The sequence below is a fragment of the Colletotrichum aenigma genome, assembly GCF_013390185.1.
Source record: "Colletotrichum aenigma strain Cg56 chromosome Unknown KSG_Cg56_contig03, whole genome shotgun sequence".
In the NCBI taxonomy this organism is placed as follows: Eukaryota; Fungi; Ascomycota; class Sordariomycetes; order Glomerellales; family Glomerellaceae; genus Colletotrichum; species Colletotrichum aenigma.
The window spans coordinates 3179986-3197380 of record NW_023500909.1 but is presented as its reverse complement, the minus strand read 5'-3'; the positions used below and the strand labels follow the sequence as shown (position 1 = coordinate 3197380).

General features: G+C 55.0%; 5 protein-coding genes across 5 annotated transcripts; 2 read left to right on the top strand and 3 right to left on the bottom strand.

Moving 5' to 3' along the window:
* Window positions 1-1296: 1296 nt before the first annotated feature.
* Window positions 1297-2138, bottom strand: Ebpl (Emopamil-binding protein-like; the record flags this gene model as incomplete). Its single annotated transcript, XM_037320074.1, has 3 exons — window positions 1297-1487; window positions 1543-1678; window positions 1737-2138. The coding sequence occupies 3 exons, from the start codon at window positions 2136-2138 to the stop codon at window positions 1297-1299; spliced, it is 729 nt and encodes a 242-aa protein (XP_037181037.1).
* A 518-nt stretch (window positions 2139-2656) lies between these two features.
* grg-1 (Glucose-repressible gene protein) lies at window positions 2657-2931 on the bottom strand (the record flags this gene model as incomplete). Its single annotated transcript, XM_037320073.1, has 2 exons — window positions 2657-2750; window positions 2810-2931. 2 exons carry the CDS (start codon window positions 2929-2931, stop codon window positions 2657-2659), a joined length of 216 nt encoding a protein of 71 aa, XP_037181036.1.
* Window positions 2932-6360: 3429 nt separating this feature from the next.
* On the bottom strand, window positions 6361-8617 carry CGCA056_v004817 (putative hydrolase; the record flags this gene model as incomplete). The annotated part of the gene is made up of 5 exons (XM_037320072.1): window positions 6361-6855; window positions 6908-6970; window positions 7038-7472; window positions 7525-7586; window positions 7651-8617. The coding sequence occupies 5 exons, from the start codon at window positions 8615-8617 to the stop codon at window positions 6361-6363; spliced, it is 2022 nt and encodes a 673-aa protein (XP_037181859.1).
* A 4707-nt stretch (window positions 8618-13324) lies between these two features.
* Window positions 13325-13693, top strand: CGCA056_v004816 (uncharacterized protein; the record flags this gene model as incomplete). Its single annotated transcript, XM_037320071.1, has 2 exons — window positions 13325-13340; window positions 13401-13693. 2 exons carry the CDS (start codon window positions 13325-13327, stop codon window positions 13691-13693), a joined length of 309 nt encoding a protein of 102 aa, XP_037181858.1.
* A 414-nt stretch (window positions 13694-14107) lies between these two features.
* On the top strand, window positions 14108-15303 carry CGCA056_v004815 (uncharacterized protein; the record flags this gene model as incomplete). Its single annotated transcript, XM_037320070.1, has 3 exons — window positions 14108-14455; window positions 14567-15020; window positions 15077-15303. The coding sequence occupies 3 exons, from the start codon at window positions 14108-14110 to the stop codon at window positions 15301-15303; spliced, it is 1029 nt and encodes a 342-aa protein (XP_037181857.1).
* Window positions 15304-17395: the final 2092 nt, after the last annotated feature.

The following is a 17395-nucleotide window of genomic DNA, read 5'->3' as shown; positions in this document are numbered from 1 at the left end:
CTGATGGAAAGGTCCTGACAGCAAGCAATGGGACATAGGCGCGACAGATCGTCTGGCGTGGGCTACCGCCAGTATCTATCTATTCAAAGTATGAAGAGGAGTTGACCTTGGTGAGGTCGTCCAACGTTAAACGACACCTCCAGGCGACGTTAGTTGAGTATGGTGATGGACGCAATATGAGATCAGGCACTGCCAAAATGAAACATAAAAAAGAGAACAACGAGGATCTACGCGGGGTTGTGGTTGTAAGTTGATAATCTAGTGAAAACGCGATAGTATGCAGGCCCTGTAGTTAATATGCCTCGATAGAGGGAGATAAATAAGCAAGTAATTACTAGAGAGGATAAGAAACTCCATAGACTGCACCTTTGATTTCCGATGAACGGCAAAAACGGCATACTTCCATGCAGTCCGAGTGGCGATGAGAGATTTATTCTTCCCCTGTAATACAACTTCTTCGATGTTCAGCATCCAGTGAAGTCTCACGAAGATGTAAGCGTTGCTACTACTGGCAGCATCAAACCAGCTCCTTCGGTGATGCTAACACAAATTGGGCCGTTGCAACGTAAAGTAGGTGACATTAAAAGGGCTCCCATGGGCAGACAAAGTCTCTCTCTCATCGCATCTCACGATACTCATGGTCCAGGGCTCACATGTATTGTTCTGCAATAGTCGTTTGATGCATCAGATCGCTTTCACCTTCATCGTTTCCCTAACGCAGCTCGCCATAGGCCTGGGAGATATAGCTGTGGAGATGGTCGCAGGTCGTCGCTCGTTGTCTTGCACCAGAGACGAAAGCCTCAGCGGGGAAACAGCTTATCAAAAGGCAATCAGGGAACCCTTCATCAAAGATTTCCCGGAACTGCGAACATACCATCTAGGAAACACACGAGCCCCAGCCACATCGGCAGATTTCAGATATGAGGAGGTGATTGACATCAGCGTGCTACGCAAGCCGAGTCACAATCCTCCTAGCATGCTGCAGAAAATATGTCCGAGAGAATGAGCAGAACATCAGGTGCCACAAACATCGTTGGCATCGGCATCAGCATCAACCTTTATTTGAAGCACAAAATATCCAGCTTGGTCTAGAACCGTCTTGGATCCATGTAAAGATCCATGTAAAAAGAACGATTAGAACATCTGATTGATGCAAGCGCTATACTGCCAGCAAGTTGAGAACAAATCTACATCTGGAAGCCTTGATTGTGCATCTAAGTGAAGGTCGCAAGATCAATTTACGAGAAGACTGTATCTACAAGGCGAGGTCAATATAGTCTCGCCGACAGGAAAACATTAGAGGTTCTTCCTGACGCCCTGGGCCTTGAACGCAGCAGAGATCTCGCCAAAGGCGACGTAGATGGCGTAAAACGGGATGAAGACCCAGAGCATGTTGAAGAAGACCAGGTACACCCAGAGATACATGAAGTTGCTGGTATCGAGGTTGATGTTTCCGGTGAGCCACTCGGGGCAGAAGGTCATGAAGCCTGTAAGGTTGTGTTAGCGGTACCCGGACGACGTCTACTGTTGCGGCGATCTCACCTCCGTATAACTCTGCCGTCGCGATGATGATCATCCAGATGTTGACCTTGGGGTCACGCTTGGCGATGCAGTAGCAAATCCAGCAGGCCAACGGGCCAGCGCCGAAGACAGTCAGCAGCTCGAGAGAAATCACACCCTGTACCACGCCCACGTTAGCAAAGAACTTTTCTGCTCTTCGTTGTGGGTAGACGCACCAAGTCCGCACCGGCCCATCTCTTGTCAGCCCTGGCGTAGACCATCCAAAGCTGCGCAAAGGGGTTGTCACCGCCTGCCTGGGCGCCATAGATGCGGTCCGAGTATCCGAGATAGTTGGCCGGGGTCGGGTGGTAACCAGAGAGATCGGCGTCGGGGATGTCGGCGAGAGGTGTGTAGGAGAAGAAGCAATGGTAGAGGAAGCTGCCCTCGAGGAAGAAGTGAATCAAGGCATCGAAGGCGTGCCAGATGAAGAGGACGCGATAGCTCGTTGAGGTGGTGGGGTGGAGGACGCGGCGGGAGAGGGCGATGGCGACGGAGAGGAGGACGACGGTCGCGCCTAGGGAAACGAGGGTCGTCTGATCAAACAGATCAGGCGGAAGGTTGGATGCGGTATTGGACATGCTGGGAAAATCTGTTACGGACGCAATTGAGACGTTTGAGGAGGCTTAGAGAGTGTTGAGGTGGCATGCGGAGATTTATTTGCTGGTCTGACGATCTGGTGTGGTTATGGAAGGCGTGGAATTTCGCGACGTTCAGCTCAATGATCCGTGCGCGGGAGTGAGGTCCCGGTGTGGAGAAAGCTTCAAGCTCTCAGTCCCTTGGTTGGCGGGGATGCAGGCACCAACAGGGATTAACGTTGTAAGTTTCTATCATCACAATGATATCAAATCGCTTTCAAAGGCAGAGACGTGAATATTCGAATTTCAATTGCTCGAAAAATGCTCGGATCAAGGATCACAGACGGTGCGAATCATAAGATGTTTAGCAATGTAGTGGCATTAGGACTATGCTAGGTGTAAAGAAAACCCATTCCCAGGTGTCATTGCCTCATCGCTTGCGATTCCTATTCCTTTCCCAAACGCCAAATCCTTTGATATCCTCCCGCAGTATTTAGGGGTATCATCGAGGGAGGAGCGATTTAGTGCTTAGCAGACTCCTTGTGGACGTCGGCCTTGGCCTCGTGGGAAGACTCGTCAACCTTGTCACCGACGGCATCCTTGGCGGCGGAGGCACTGTGAAGTGGGATGTTAGTGATAGCCAGAAGATTGAATGAATGAAGATTGAAACTTACCGGCTGGTGAGGGAAGCGTCAGAGTCCTTGGCGACCTGCTTGTTGGTCTCCTTGGAGGCGGTGGCACCGGCCTGCTGGACAGACTCGGAGACGTAGTTGGCGGCGTTCTTAATGGTATCCATTGTGGTGGTTGGGGTTGGGTTGGTTTGAAAGTGTTGTGAAGTTGTTTGATTGAGTTGATTGTTTGTTGTGTGATGAGGAGAGAAGAAAGTCGGGAGGAGTGGTGGGATGGAGAGGTTTATATAACAAGTTGGAGGGCCGGTTTGACACCTCGAGGGAAGGAAGCCACCACGCCTCCTGCCGTATCGTGGCCCATTCTTGCCTTCGTGCAGTCAGAAAGGAGGAAGGTACGGTACTTGCCCCGCCAGCCTCAACTTCCAGGTTGCCTGAGTTCAGACAGACTGAAGTCAGAAAGGAAGGTACACCACGTCTACCTCGGGCAAGGTAGTGGAATGCCATGCCTTCAGGTACCTGTCAAGAGTCGGGATGCCCCTCTGCCCCTCCCCCTCTTCATTCCTTCCGTTTGCTCGTGCCAACTCGTGCATGTCTCTCCCGGCGCGTGTATTGCCTCCCGGGCTTGCCCAAGTGTGGCTTTAGCGCAGTTTCACACCATCTGGGCAAGGACGCTCAGGGTCTATCATGTGAACTGAAGAAATGGCGTCATAGACTACGAGTTTGCCTCGTCCCAGGATGCTCACATTTTTGGCGGTTTGCAGTCAGATTCCGATTGCGTGGGAAACCGCCCCGGGAGCCAACGGGAAGTGCCATGTCAACTTAGAACGCCCGAAAATGGCCCCATGCGGAGCTTCTATTCGTTTGGGTGCAAGTCGCACCACATGGAGCTCTTGAAGCTACCTGCATCTGGAGCTGCAGAGCTCCTCCTGCCTGCGTTTGGTCTCTGTCTGGTGGAAGCTGTGTATGCCGCCAAGATGACGTCACGAGCACCTTTGCAGACAGGCACGGACGATGCGCGGTGCTAGGAAGGCGCTAACGTCATAGTGTCCCCGCGTCGACTGAGGCTGGGCGGCGGGGTTATCTTCTTACCTCTGGTACGGATACTCCGTACCAATAATCCACCGGGCAGTCGCGTTTGCGGTGGGCATGCCACATGAAAAGATTGCTGTCGCGTAATGATGTCCGGCAAAATACGTCAGCCTGTCGATTGCCCCCAAATGCCCAGCCAACCAGCCCGTGCACAACACACAGGGGTGCTATGGGTCTCGTTAGGAGGATGGCATTTTTGCAAATCTCGATCTTGTCGTCGGTTCCCCACCCTTTCCTGGGACACCACTTTCCATGAATGGAGCACCTCCACATTCTGATAGGAGCCTCTCACAAAGCTTCCAGCCACAGTGGATTGCACAATGAAGGCGAAGCTAAGCAGACACACCACCGACACACTCACTCAGAAAGCAGCTGAAGCATCACCTCAACTGATGGGCACGGGCCAGGTGTCGACTGGGGTACCTTGAGCCGGAAGTCCTCTGATTGGGCCTGTCATCAGAGAGCTCCTGTCTGATGACGCACTGGCAGGTAGCTTGACGCTTTGGGAGGAGGAAGGACCGTTCTGGACCGCACAAAGCGTACGCAGAGGAAATCAGACCCATCCCTTCGCCTCCAGCCTGCCTGCCTCTAACCTCAATATGCTCCGACCTGCTGCCTCCTGCCCGTCCATCGAGTCCGCGTCCCCGTCCGCCCTCTGGATGCGGCAAGACGCGGGTTTCAATTGTTCAAAGGCGCAGCCTGGCAAATTCCCGCCCCGTCAGATGATTGTTTCCCGATTCGCCCATCGACACAACAACGCCTGTATGTCATCGAGATCTACGCCTGGCTTCACGATGACTGGATGCCCAGCAACATTCAGCAAACACCTGTGATGATTCGCTCAAGTCCACGGACCTTCTGCTCCGGCTCACAGCGGCTGAACCTCCCCATAAACATATGGGGATTCTTCCGTTGTGTCTCATGTGATGCCCAGAGGCCCAGCTTTGCCCCCAGATGGACGAATACGACGCGAGGAAACGGACGATGCATTTCCAAACACAGCAAGTCCTCTTCATGTCTGACGGAGATGCTGCTTGGCTGCGTTACAGCAGACACCTTGGTGCGATTGTCTCAAGTCGACACCACGTTTGACAAAACGCCTTCATCATAGCATGCGGAACTTTCGCCGGGCCCCGCATGCCCACAGTCCACTTTCGACTTCATTCAGGACTTTCGCCGACACAGTAGTCTCGTGCCCCTCGCGACGTTTGCCTCCTCCAAGATATCGCTCGTACCGCCTTCATCTAACCGACTCTCCGGACTGAAAACATCCCACGCAAAATACGTCACCAACACGACACACAGAAAACCCGTCGACGCCTCTCATCCTCTCGCAGTCGATCTCCCTCGGACCCTGGAAGGGATCTGGATGCAAGCTGCCCCTCATCTGCCCCTCATCTGCCCCTCACATAGCATTCCTTTTTGCGAGACACTATGCATATCCCGCATTCCGCATGGACATTCCACACATTAAGGTCCTGTCAATCAGCGGGTCCGGTGTTAGTTCGGTGCGGGAAACTCAGCCTCGGTGTCTCGTCTGACCCCGCCGCTAGAGCTACATCGTCAAGCTTTTGTTGAGCTCCCTAGTGCTTGAGCTTCAGCTTGGGAGCTCTACTGATACCGTTGTTTACAATGCCAGTCACTAAGCCTCCGACACGGCTCCTCAACCCGGCTAAACCGGTCAGCCCATGTTGTTAGGCTGGTCCCGAACATGAGATTGCGGCTGCGTTCCGAGGCTTCGAACAGTCTCTTGAGTACGCCCGCGCCGCGTGCCTCATTGTCAATGCAGGCCTCGGCCCTCCCGAGGCCTCGTGGGCACACGACACTATGCAGTAGATCGACTGATCCGTGCAAAGAAACAAGAATACGACGGTATCAATAGCTCAGGAGAATTGCGGAACGACGCCTCGATCGCGGGACGCTAAGGCTTGCCTGGCGCGCCCCGCCTGCCAGCTTGCTCCGTGCAGCGATTCCTACTGCCCCTGATGATCGATGCTACGGTTGGGCATCGACCGCATCGGCGGGTAAAACCACGGCCGCTGGGGCATCCGGACCTCGTCGGCGTCGAATGGTAACAGTAAGCCACAGTTGGCCGAGTGGCCCGATCTCACCTCACCGCCTCGGCGGCCTTGCAAGCAGATGAGGGGGTAGGCCTTGCTTCGGCAATGATATTTCTTTTTCTGAGCGATTTACACGGAGATCGTTTGAGACACCATCAGCACCAAGAGCTAAAGTGAGGCTCCAAACGAGGGGTAAAAGAGGCCCCCTGCAGCTGTGGTCTTAGGGACATGAAGCCATCATTGGCTCCATCAGGTGTTAAGCTTGACAAGATACCTTGGCAGACAGCCTCGATCTCAAAACCACAGCACGATCTTGACTAACAGTGTGAATGGAGATTTACATTCAGGATTTCCGTCTACTACCACTTGAATCAGGACTACTGGAGACATGCGCATCGCAAGAATGCGACGTTGGAGAAACCGCATGCAGGAATACGGCGTTCTGAATCACATATCATGCAGATGGACCTTCGTCGGCGGGGTCAATAGACGGGTGATCTCCGCATGCACGTCTCTGAATGCCTGCAAGGCATGCAAGTCTTCTGCGTGCATGGCAGCATTTGCCGTGAAGGGTTTCCAGGGCCACTCGTCGCTCTTGCACTTGTCCCAGCCCGATAGGGTGCCGTCGGCGGCCACGGCGGGATGCGGCGGTACGACGCCCTTTTGCAGGTAATCGCGTATCTTTGTCACGGCGCAGACAGAAACCGAGGCCAAAGTGCAATGGCCCTCGGTTTGGAGCTCAAAGACCCCGGCGTTGACAAAGTTTTGGGACATGTCGACTGCAGAGCCGAGGGGGGTTACCGGGTCGTGGGTGTTGCCTACGAAGAGGATGGGGAACGAGGTGTTCACGGGGTCCGGACTATGCAAGTTTGCGTCCCAGTCTGGGCTTGGGAACCTAGCCTCAATGTCCCAGCCCTCGCAGGACATCATGATGGACATGAGCTGCCACATAGTCAGTATCATGGCCCCATGAGAAAGAGAAGAGTGGACCTACGACGTCGGCGAAGGATGTGTACTCTGAGGTCCTCTTGAACACGCCTTCCAAAGTATCGTTTCGCTGGACGAGAAACAGTACCATCAGCACCTTGAACTCTTCATTCCGTCACAGCCGTACTGGTACTCACCTTAACCCGTTGGTCACTGCAACTAATGGCAGCTTGGGCCTCGCTCACATCAAGGGCAGGCGGCATCTGGAACTCTGGACTGCACATGAGTATCAAGTCTCCAGCGTTGACGTAGTTGGAGAGGTCGGCCTCGATGTATACACGATTGAGTAGGTCGGCAATGAGGGGGAAGAGCATCATCGGTGCATACAAGGCCTGGAAGATAGTCTTCTTGATGTCGGACTCCATGAGAATGACGGGAATAGTAGTGTAGGAGGGGATGACAGTGACCGGATCGGCCCGCAGCTTTGCCATGACTTCATCGTATCGTGTCTTGATGTCGTCTGCCGTGTCATCCTTGCGGAAGAAGTAACATCTTTCTCCGGCGAGATGGCAGTAGTAGAAAAACTTGTCTACAATGGCGTCCGAGTCTCTCATGGTCGACACCCACCATGTCTACCATTGCTCAGTATGTATCACAGCCAGACATAGGACCTATTGGACTTACAGGCTTGTCGTAAACGCGGGTGTCCACAACACCGTCCAGGATGAGTCGGCCTACAGAATTGGCTGTACAGCGAAGCCGTTAGTCATGGCTGGACACACGTCACAGCAAAGATGCGAGGGTGCGTACGATACATGGCAGCAAAGGTCTGCCCGATGAAGGTGCCGTAGCTGAAGCCCCAGTATACAAGCTTCCGCTTCGTAGAAGGCGGCGCAGCCTCACTTGGCGACCGCAACCTAGCCCCGTGAGAAACAGTCTCGAAGCCATTCTCGTCAAGCCAGTCGTCATGAGCTTCCACGATGCTCTTGATATCAGCCGCCACGTTTGGCGTACCCATGTACCTGAAAGCGCTGTCCTCGCCGTCCTTCCTCGAACACAGCTTCGACACTGCCCTGGCGCGGTGGGCGAGGGCGTCCAAGGCTTCGTTGGTTCCGTTCGGCAAACCCACGTCGTGGGCGGATAGCATCCAAGTCATCCTGCGCATCTGGGCGAACCTTTTGGCCATCGCCGAGGTGGTGTCGCCCTCAATGAAGCAGTCCCCGCGAGGAACGGTCGCGCCGATGCCCCTGGGGTCGAACCCGAGCAGATCAATGTCGCCTCCGGCAATTGCTTGGATGGTGGGGCCGCGGGGCGGGTACACGAACGCCGTGCCGACGCCGCCGGGCCCGCCCGGATTCAGGACAAGCGGAGACTCGGAGAAGCGGCCGGTGTCGATGCCATGACCGGGCGCCGGGAGGAGAACCATTGCCACGTGGACCTTGGGGTTGTCCGAAGACTGATTCAAGGGCCGCTGATAGTCCATCGGCACAGTCAGACGGGCGCATAGGTATCTGTCGCCTGTCATGCCCGGCAGGATGCAGCGTACCCAGTGCAACTTCTCACTCGTTGGGACGTCATCCCAGTCAGTGTAGACGGGGAAGGGTTGCGGGCTGGAGTGGAGGACGGCATTGCGATCAAAGAAAATCTCGTGTAGCTTCCATGTCCAGACGACGAAGAGGAGAATGCCGAAGACGAGAGGCCTCCTCCATTGCTGCCGTGGCGATGGATGAGCCGGTTGAAGTGGGAGGTTTGAGTCAGCGAAACTTTTCGCCGACATGGCCGTGATGTATGGAGGTGGCGACGATCCTTTGGAGCAATAGTCAAGACTCGACGACGCTTGGCGCGACACGAAAGTGACGGAGAGAATTGCCGACGGACGATGAGTCTGTCGTCGATATTGAGCGATGGGTTGATGTTAGAAACACGAAGACGGATGCCTGGTCCTTCCACCCAGACTTCTGGAGGCGAGGAGGCGGCTCTTGCTGCACCAACGCGGCACGACCGATTGGCGCTGGCCAATGAGAACTGTGATCTGGCGGTTCTTGGCGGCTGATGCGATTCTTGGAGTGTGCCTCGACGAGTAATTGAGATGCATAGAGTAGTGAGACCAGACGTATCTGCATCTGTTCTCTTGTCTGAATTTGCTCACGCGATATGTACGGCAGCCTCGGTGTGCATTGGTGATGTGCCTCAAATGCAAATGCAGGTATGAGGGGCATTTTGCGGTTATTGGAAGACGGGCTGAAGTCCGGATGCCAGGGGACGGACGTTTGGGGCGACTGTTGCGGCGCCAAGACTGCCTAGTGTCGAGACTGATGGTTTGTTGGAATATTCCATCGGCGTTATTGCAGCGCTAGTGGTCGCAGACTTGCATACTTGCATGCAGGCAGATGACAGCTCTGCTGGTCGGAAACACACGACCAAGACGAGTCAGGAAGCGATTATTGAGGGGGGCGGCAGAAGGTCCAGGACTCCCAGCCCGCGATGCCCTCACTGTCAGTCTCGACTCCATTCGGACACCGGCTGGATTGCAGGGCGCGTCTGAGGAATAGCCTTGGCGTGTGCGATAAGCGATGAGCAAGTGCCAGAGAGTAGTCCCGCGATGTTTCCATGTTTTGGGTGCGTTTGGGGACGGAGCCCACAGCGCCTGGCTCCTGATCACCACCACTTCAGCCCAGCCACCTCCAGTCTCCAGCCTGTTTAGTCCAGCTGGCCATGTCCATTTGTGCCCAGGAAATAGAAACAAAAATAAGGGACGGCGGTGGTGGTTAACAAACGGCGGATGTATCCATCTTGGTCAAACTCTGTGCTGCAGGACAGTCCCTGGGCCGATGATGCCTGGTGATCCTTAGTAAGTCGGCGGGAAGCCTCCTTTTTTTAGAAGCTGCTCTCAGAATTCCGCAACTGCGTCCGAATAATTGGGCTGCCGAGGCACAAGGCTCGAGGCAAACCCAAGGGAGATACCGAGAAACTGCATGAATGGAAGGAGGCGCCGAAGAGAGAGCAGAGACCCGTTCGTCGAACGGTTCAACGTATTGGCGCTGGAGGTTCGTGAACGTCTCAGATCACCCGCGAGAGTTATTTTGGGAACTGAGCGAGGATATGCGACGAAAAGTCGAAGAGAATACGCGGCCTGGTGTTGTTGCTGGTCTCGACTTTGGCACTTGTGCTATAGACATGAAAGTCGAAGCAATAGCGACCGATCAGCCAACAGTATGACATGTTCCTGCCATTGTCACCTTGAAGTTGTATTCTGATGCCGCCGTGCCGGCTTGGCTTGGCCTGAACAGCGCCGCAAAGAGTCGCATTTTTGGTGCGTTGCGTTGACGGGGCGAGCGATGTAGACTTGTGGGCCTTGTGGGCTTGGATGACAGAAGCTTGAGTGAGCAATGATTGTGCGCGTCCGTCTGAAGGGGCGAGGCCTTGCGCAATCGCAGCGGATGGAGCGTGAGCAATATCGGCAAAGGAGCAGAATTGCAACCCTTGGAGACGACCGCCACTCTGGTTCAGTGGTTCTCGTCCGTGTGACAGTCCAATGGGCCTGGGGTCCAAGACAAAACGGCGAGCAGTTCGTTCTTGGCCGCCCACCATTGTCGGGTGTACCGCGTTGGGTTGTGAGTGGTATTGGGTGGGCGGTAAGTGGCACAGGGAACTGGTACTGTAGCCCCCGTCACAGCGTCTTCGATCGTCTCTAGCGAGACCCATTCACTTTCTTCCATCCCCGGCCGGCAGTTCTAAACGGCAACATTTGTCGACGGCGGTTGTTGCAGGTGAGGTTGTGCGTGCATGGGGCCTCCAACACGACGGTCAGGGGTTTGATAGTGAGTGCAACTCTGGGCCAAGCCGCGTCGAGCCAAGAATTGGAAAGCAAGGTGGTAAAAGTAAGCTTGTGGTTGATTAAGTCTCGAAACAAATAATCCGACGAAGTTTTGGACGTTGTTATTTTGGCCCCCAGAACTGAGTGGTTGAATGACAAGAGGTTAACGCAGCCAAGAGCGCCGATGGATGGTCTTGGTAAAATCTTGTTCAGCAGGTTAAAGTGGCCGGGGCGGTCAGGGCCCAATAGGCGAGGGAAACAGCTTCCCCAGACGGAGGAATTGCAACGCAAGGCAGGCACGCGAATGGGGCCGGCCGCTGGGGAAATCGCCTGCAATTGCCCGCTGCTACGAATTATCTGTGCAGCGACACTACGGGCTGCTTGATTGGCAGCCCTGCCCAAGTGACAACGGCTTCCAAGACTCACCACTGTCACTAAGCACACGACTAAGCTTCACCAAGACTCTCCAAGACCATCCATCCCGCCGTCTGTTCCGGACGAAGCTTTTCCTACGACGCCGCGGCAAGCCCACTCGCACACTACTAAACCACATGGCGCACTTCAGCGACATGACAGTCGATCACAGACGGCGCCCTAGACATGTCGTCAACCACTTTGCCTTTCGGCTCGCCAACCTAATTCAGGCCAACTCTAGCCGCGTCGAATCAAGTCATGGAAAGCACGAAATGCCGCAAATCGAGATGGTGTCGCGGGAGGGAGCTACGTGATTGCCCAACTTCCAAGTTGCGTTAGCCGACAGGTCAAACAAGTCAGGCACAGAAGCAGGTACCGACAGAGTTTCAGCGGGAAGACATCACCGACTGCGGAAGCTTGCAACTCAATTCGCTGGTTCCTGATCCTGCACTACACCGCAGGTGTCCAATGCCAAGAGCCTCAGAACCAGCATGGAATAGCTAAAGTGGTTTAGAGCCTTCCACTGCAGCCCCGACACGATGCTCCCTTGACGCTACAGTACACACACCTGCCTCACCCTTCTTGCCCCTGGATGCGAGCTTGTTGTGGCTGCAAAATTTTCTCTCTCCTGAATCTTGGATCACAAGAGTGTCCAAACGCATCAAAGGCCACTCCCGGCCACGGCATCTGCAGTCGACACACCCCGATTCGACCATCCTCCCATTGAGTTCGACAGACTTCAGGCTGGTCCCTGGCATCTCCAAGAATCATGGCCAGAAAAATAAACCAGACGTGTCAGGCACGTGCATCGTGCAGTTCGCCTCCCGTCAGGCAGATCATGTCCTGCAGCATCTAATGCATTGAGGGACTCTACGAACACGTCGTATCACGGGGACAAAAGCTAATTCGAGCCTTCAGGGCCGTGGGACGGGACCGCAAAACAGACTTATTGCTGTTTAGCATCACCGAGGGGCTGGAGCCTGGCTGCGGCTGCTCTGGTCTGAAGTGGACGGCTGGTGCTGCTAAAATTGGCTACTGGACGAGGCCCCGAACAGCAGTCAGCGGAATGCTACGCAGTACAATGGCGACTATCACGCAGTTCCGAGGTCTCAGACACCGGCGGAAGTGTGGGAGGTTGTCGCACCAAAAAGAATCTGCACCCGCACCGCACCACAGCTTTTTACTCAGCAGAGGCTAGCTTCTGCTGCCTCTACACAGACTAACGTCGAACTCGTCCGGCCTCTCTGCATTACCATCCCAGCCCTTTTCGGCCCAAGGCAGTGTTACACACAATGGGATTGGATGTTGGACCCTTACCTACCCTACATCGACCGTCCCACGGGGTTCTCGAGTCTCCTCCTGACACTTGACAATTGGCAAACCATCGGGGCACGGCTTTCATGCGTTTGCCCACCCGTTGTCCAGTAGCCGCCTTTCCAGCTACCGCGACCCAGAATTCGGGAAACATTCGAGAGGGACGCCATCCCGGCACCGGGCGAAAGCGTGTAAGCCACGACTCGCCGCCGCCTAGAGAAACGATTCATTCGGTTGAGCCCGCTGCCGTTGTTTACTGGCCTTGCCGTTGCCGTTGCCCGTGTGTATGGACTTACTTTCAGCCGCCTCACCTTTGCTTGAATCGATCTCTTCCCGCGGTCCTAGGAATTGCACCTCCGTCAATGGGTGATTGCCCTTGGCGGGCTTGGTGCTCCATTCGCCGCAGCATCCGACGACGTCAATACCGGGGCCAGATCTCTTGTATTGCTTGGCTCTTGGCTTGAATGCCTTCGTTGCACCCCTCGCCAGAAGACGACACCGGCCGCACGGCGTCCCGCCAAGTGCCAAGAGGCGAATCCGCCCCCTTGGCGCCCAGTATATGCAAGTCCACGACGCTCATGAGCCTTTTTTTCTTGCTTTTCCCTCCCAAATCCCCCGCCTGTCCGCCACTTCGTCCCATCACAGCAACAGGACAAGGGGAATTAAGAAAGGTAGGACAATATCGACGCTGTGCACGTCCCATCTTTCCATCGCAGAACCTCTTGGCATGGTCTCAAGAGCGACTGACCCACACTGGAAGTACCGCGTCCCTTGATCATCAAATCCACCTCCAGAGTGTCGAGTCGGATCTTCACTGCGCGTCCTACCGGGGGGGCCTGCCCCTGTCCCTGGTCCCGACCACATCAGAGCGTGGATCTCTGGGCCAAAATTGGCATCCTACCTAACATCTCTCGGCCATCGCATAGAGACGCGGCGACGATGCCAAGACCCTCTAGTCAGGTCTCTCCCTCAAGCATGGTCTCGAATCGCCCTCACATCTGACCCTCTTCTACAGGCACAGTCCAGATGGATATCCCGACCTCAGATGCCCAATTGGCCCGCAGCATGCCTCTGGTGTCACCTGCGTTTCATGCCTCGACTGCTTCGCTTGCTGCTTGGGCCTCACAACGAGCATGTCGACAGTCCCGCTGCTCCAACGAAGCCGTCGACAAGTCCTCCATCCCTTGGCACTGCTCGGAGCTTTCCAGCTGGGCAATCCCACCAAGCCGACGACGACGGCAATCCCTGCGCCTCCGTACCGACTCGATCAACGAAAGTCGTACCCCGGAAAGTAGCCCCGTCTGCTAATGTCTGAGGGCCCACGACCGACTTGAGGCTTTCGACGGTACTCTATCTCTTGGCATCTTGGCAGTAGTGTCTCAAGCATGTGGCCGGTCTGCACGTCTCAACCCGTCAAGCTTGGCTCGTGGGGAAATATATGAAGTCTAAATCTCTTGCCTCTCTTACATGATTTCTTCTACTTCTTCTTCAGCTGCGCTCGACTGGTATACTCTCACTTCTCGGTTCTCTTCTTTCCTTTTCAAGGTCCAAAAGCTTTATTCTCTTCTCTTCCGCTGGTCGTGTCTCTTTTTTTATACGCCTATTACTTAGTTTCAACCAACCCCCCCCCCCCTTTCCCACGGACGATCATCACTCCTTCCCCAGAGCCGCTCAATCCGAATCACACTCAAGAGATACCGATTACCCGATCTACTCGACAAAATGGTTAACCGTTACGTCTTTGCTGTTGCCGGCCTTGCCGCCCAGCTGAACGCTTTGCCCTTGAACATCAACTTGGGCGCTTATTCTCCTGCCTTGGTGGTGGGTGATGGTGAAATTTCATTCGGCGGTAGAAACGATGTCTCCCAGTTGATGAACGTGCTGGAGGGCGCGGCAGTTAATGCTGCTCAAGGTGTTGCGAACGCTCCCGCCGCCGCTCCCGCTGCCCCCGCCACCAACGCTCCCGCACAGCAGCAGCCCAAGCCCGCAGCACCCGCTGCTCCTGCTGCTGCTTCCGTTGGTGGTGCGACCCCCGTTACTGCTACTTCAGAGAGCAACAGCATCGACGAGGTTAGTACTACTCACTAGAGTTTTTGGTTGTGGTGTCTGTGTGTGCGGGATACACACAGACGTCTGTACCTCATCGGACCAATATCAGCTAACATATGCGCCCAACCACAGGCTCAGGCCATCGCCGCCCTTCAGGGCATGGGCAAGGAGATCGCTCCCCGTGTCTCGCTCACCAAGGCCCGCGCCCCGGCTCAGCAGAAGCGAGACCTCGCCGGCTTCGACCGCGCCCTCAAGTTCGCCGAGGCCGCCCTTGTTAAGGGACCCAAGATCCAGCTCGGCACCGGCGAGGGTGGCTCTGGTGTTGGTATGATCGTCGACAACAACCAGCAGGCCGCCGCTCGTCCCGGTAAGGGTGGAGCTGAGGGCGGTGCCGCTGCTGGCGGTGCTGCTGGCGGAGCTGCTGGCGGAGCTGCCGGTGGTGCCGCCGGTGAGGCTGCCGCTCCCGCTGCTGCCCCTGTCATCGTTGCCCAGCAGAAGGTCAAGGCTCGCGCTGAGGAACCCCAGCAGCCTCCCCGTCGCCGCGCCAAGGTCACCACTATGTACGTCCGCTCCGGCGTTCCTGCTGGTAAGTTCAACTCAACTACGAGATAGCAAGAGACTGGAAACTGATGATTTTTGCAGGCGTCGAAATGACCCCTGAGAAGCTTGTCGCTCGTGACCCCATGCCCGCCGGTACCCCCGTTGCCCGCCAGGTTATGTCCGCCAACAACGAGATTGTCAAGCGCGCCGAGGAGGATCTGTCTAAGCGTGGCTCAGGCGGCGCTATCGACACCGTCAACTTGAACGTCAGCGGCGAGGGTGTCACCATGACTTTCGTCGAGAGCGAGGCTGAGGATGAGCAGCAGTAAATGTACTCTGTGTGGAATCATACCCCCTGAAAAAAAATGTGTGGACGAAAGACAACAAAAAATTGAAAAAAGAGAGTCCACCACACACACGATGCCTCTCTTCAACCAACGATTCCCTCCCCGGCCTCAGCCCTAATCCCTCATGTGTCGAGACCTCCCTCGCTGAGTGACGGGTCAATCTCTTTCTTTTCTTGTTCTAACTGTCATGATATCAATTGTCCTATGGGAACCGGGTGGTGGACTGTGTATGGGCTGTACGGGTGGTTGAAATTATTAGACAAATTCCCTAAGCATGCGGCGTATATCAAAACATTTTACCCTTTTTTGAATTTTGTTGTCCCTGCATGGAGTTGAGAGAGTGCACCAAAGTTTGCGAAGTAAAATACCTCCCACTTGTTCGCCTGCCACAGCAAAAGCCTAGCCAGTCACAGCAATCAATACTAGCAACTTATTACTTGCGATATTATTTGCGATATCTGTCAACATTGCAAGCGATTCAAGACTGATCATTTATTCATGCATTGCATTCATTATCGAACTCTGTACAGGAGCCATGACTAGGCGGTTTCGTCCAAAGCGACAATTCAACCGGTTCACACACTCGCGTGGTTGTTTTCCTAATGTCTGCATGAAAATGAGCTCCGGGCCGTGGATTAAACCCTCGAGGAAAATTGAGACTGACAGAAAAACACAGACGAGAAAGAGACAAGTGAAATCGGTAAACCGCAAAGACAGAAAAACCCTCAAAAACCAAAAATTCCGCGATGGGCGTATGATGATCGGTTCCGAGTCGTCGTGTAGACCAAGATGCATGATCGAGACGGCTATTTTTTGTACAACCAAAACATCGGACCGTCCTCTGCCTTTTCCCCTTCGGACGTCGCAGCATCGTCACATACCCCTAGAGCCTCAATCCTGTTTGGCTTGTCACGGGCGGCCAGGGGGCAGGGGGCAGGGGAGGGTTGGGCATTGGGGAGGGGGGATGACCCCCGCACCGGCTCAGGGGTGTCGATGCTGTCGGCCAATGGAAGAAATGGTGCGTTTCTACCTGCATGGTTGGAGACTGCACTGGGGAGATCCTGGTTCTTCGGGAGTGTGGGAGGGAGGGGAGCAAGACAGAGCGTTTGCAACCATCGAGCGGAAGCGGGAAATGGATGCGTCTTTGGAGTCTCTCTTTCGTTGCTGGCGGGTTGTCCTTGTTTGCGGTAGGGCTCCTCTCGTTGTGGGTGTTTGAGCCTGTCGGGTTCCCATCTGGCTGTCTTCTTGCGTCGTGGACATCTGCTGTTGTACCTGGGCCGTTGAATCAGGTGGGTGGTCAGCCCTGCTTTGACGGCGGTGGTTCCCAAGGGGAGAGAAGGAAGACAGGGAGGGCCCTTTTTCGAGTCCGCGGGTTGCGTGAATGCTGAGAGTATCCTCCCCCACCGGGATACTACTCTGCTACTGCTCCTGCGTTACTTATCGACTGCCTTGGAGGGGATCATCACGAGTCTCTCTAGGGCTGGCGGTATCCCCATGTGCTCTTGTGGAACGGTAGTGTGCGCGATGATTGCGAAGATGCCATGGAGTCGTGAATCTCGCCCGGATACGATTCCGAGAGGCATCATCAGGCCAGACTGCCAAGACCTGCTGCGTGTCTTGATTTGTCGCTCGCGATTTCACCTTGCTCAATTGCTCGAGAGGAAGAGACAGAGATGCTTCTCCCGCGAGCTAGGTTAGCTTGCCAGTGCACACACATGGACGCCAAGAGTTCCGTGGCCGTGTTGCTGAGGGCTGAGAAGGTTCGTCGTCGGGGTTCCTGAGAGAGGAGCTTGGCGTTTAGACACCACGCAACTTGCCAGGCTGAAGAGGGTGTGCGAGAGGGAGGGCTTTCTGCCTGGCTGCCACGCGGCACTGGAGGGATGATTTGAAATGTGTCAAGCGTCTAATTGCCTTGTGTAGACGCGTGACCACGATGGAAGATCACCATGTTTTGACAGAAACGACACACAGACAAGCGTTCGGGAGGCCGTCTTCCCGAACCCTTGTTTACGTTTTTGACTCGGTGCGTTGTGGAACTCTTTTTTCTCTTTCTTTGATTTTTCTTCAGGTCTTC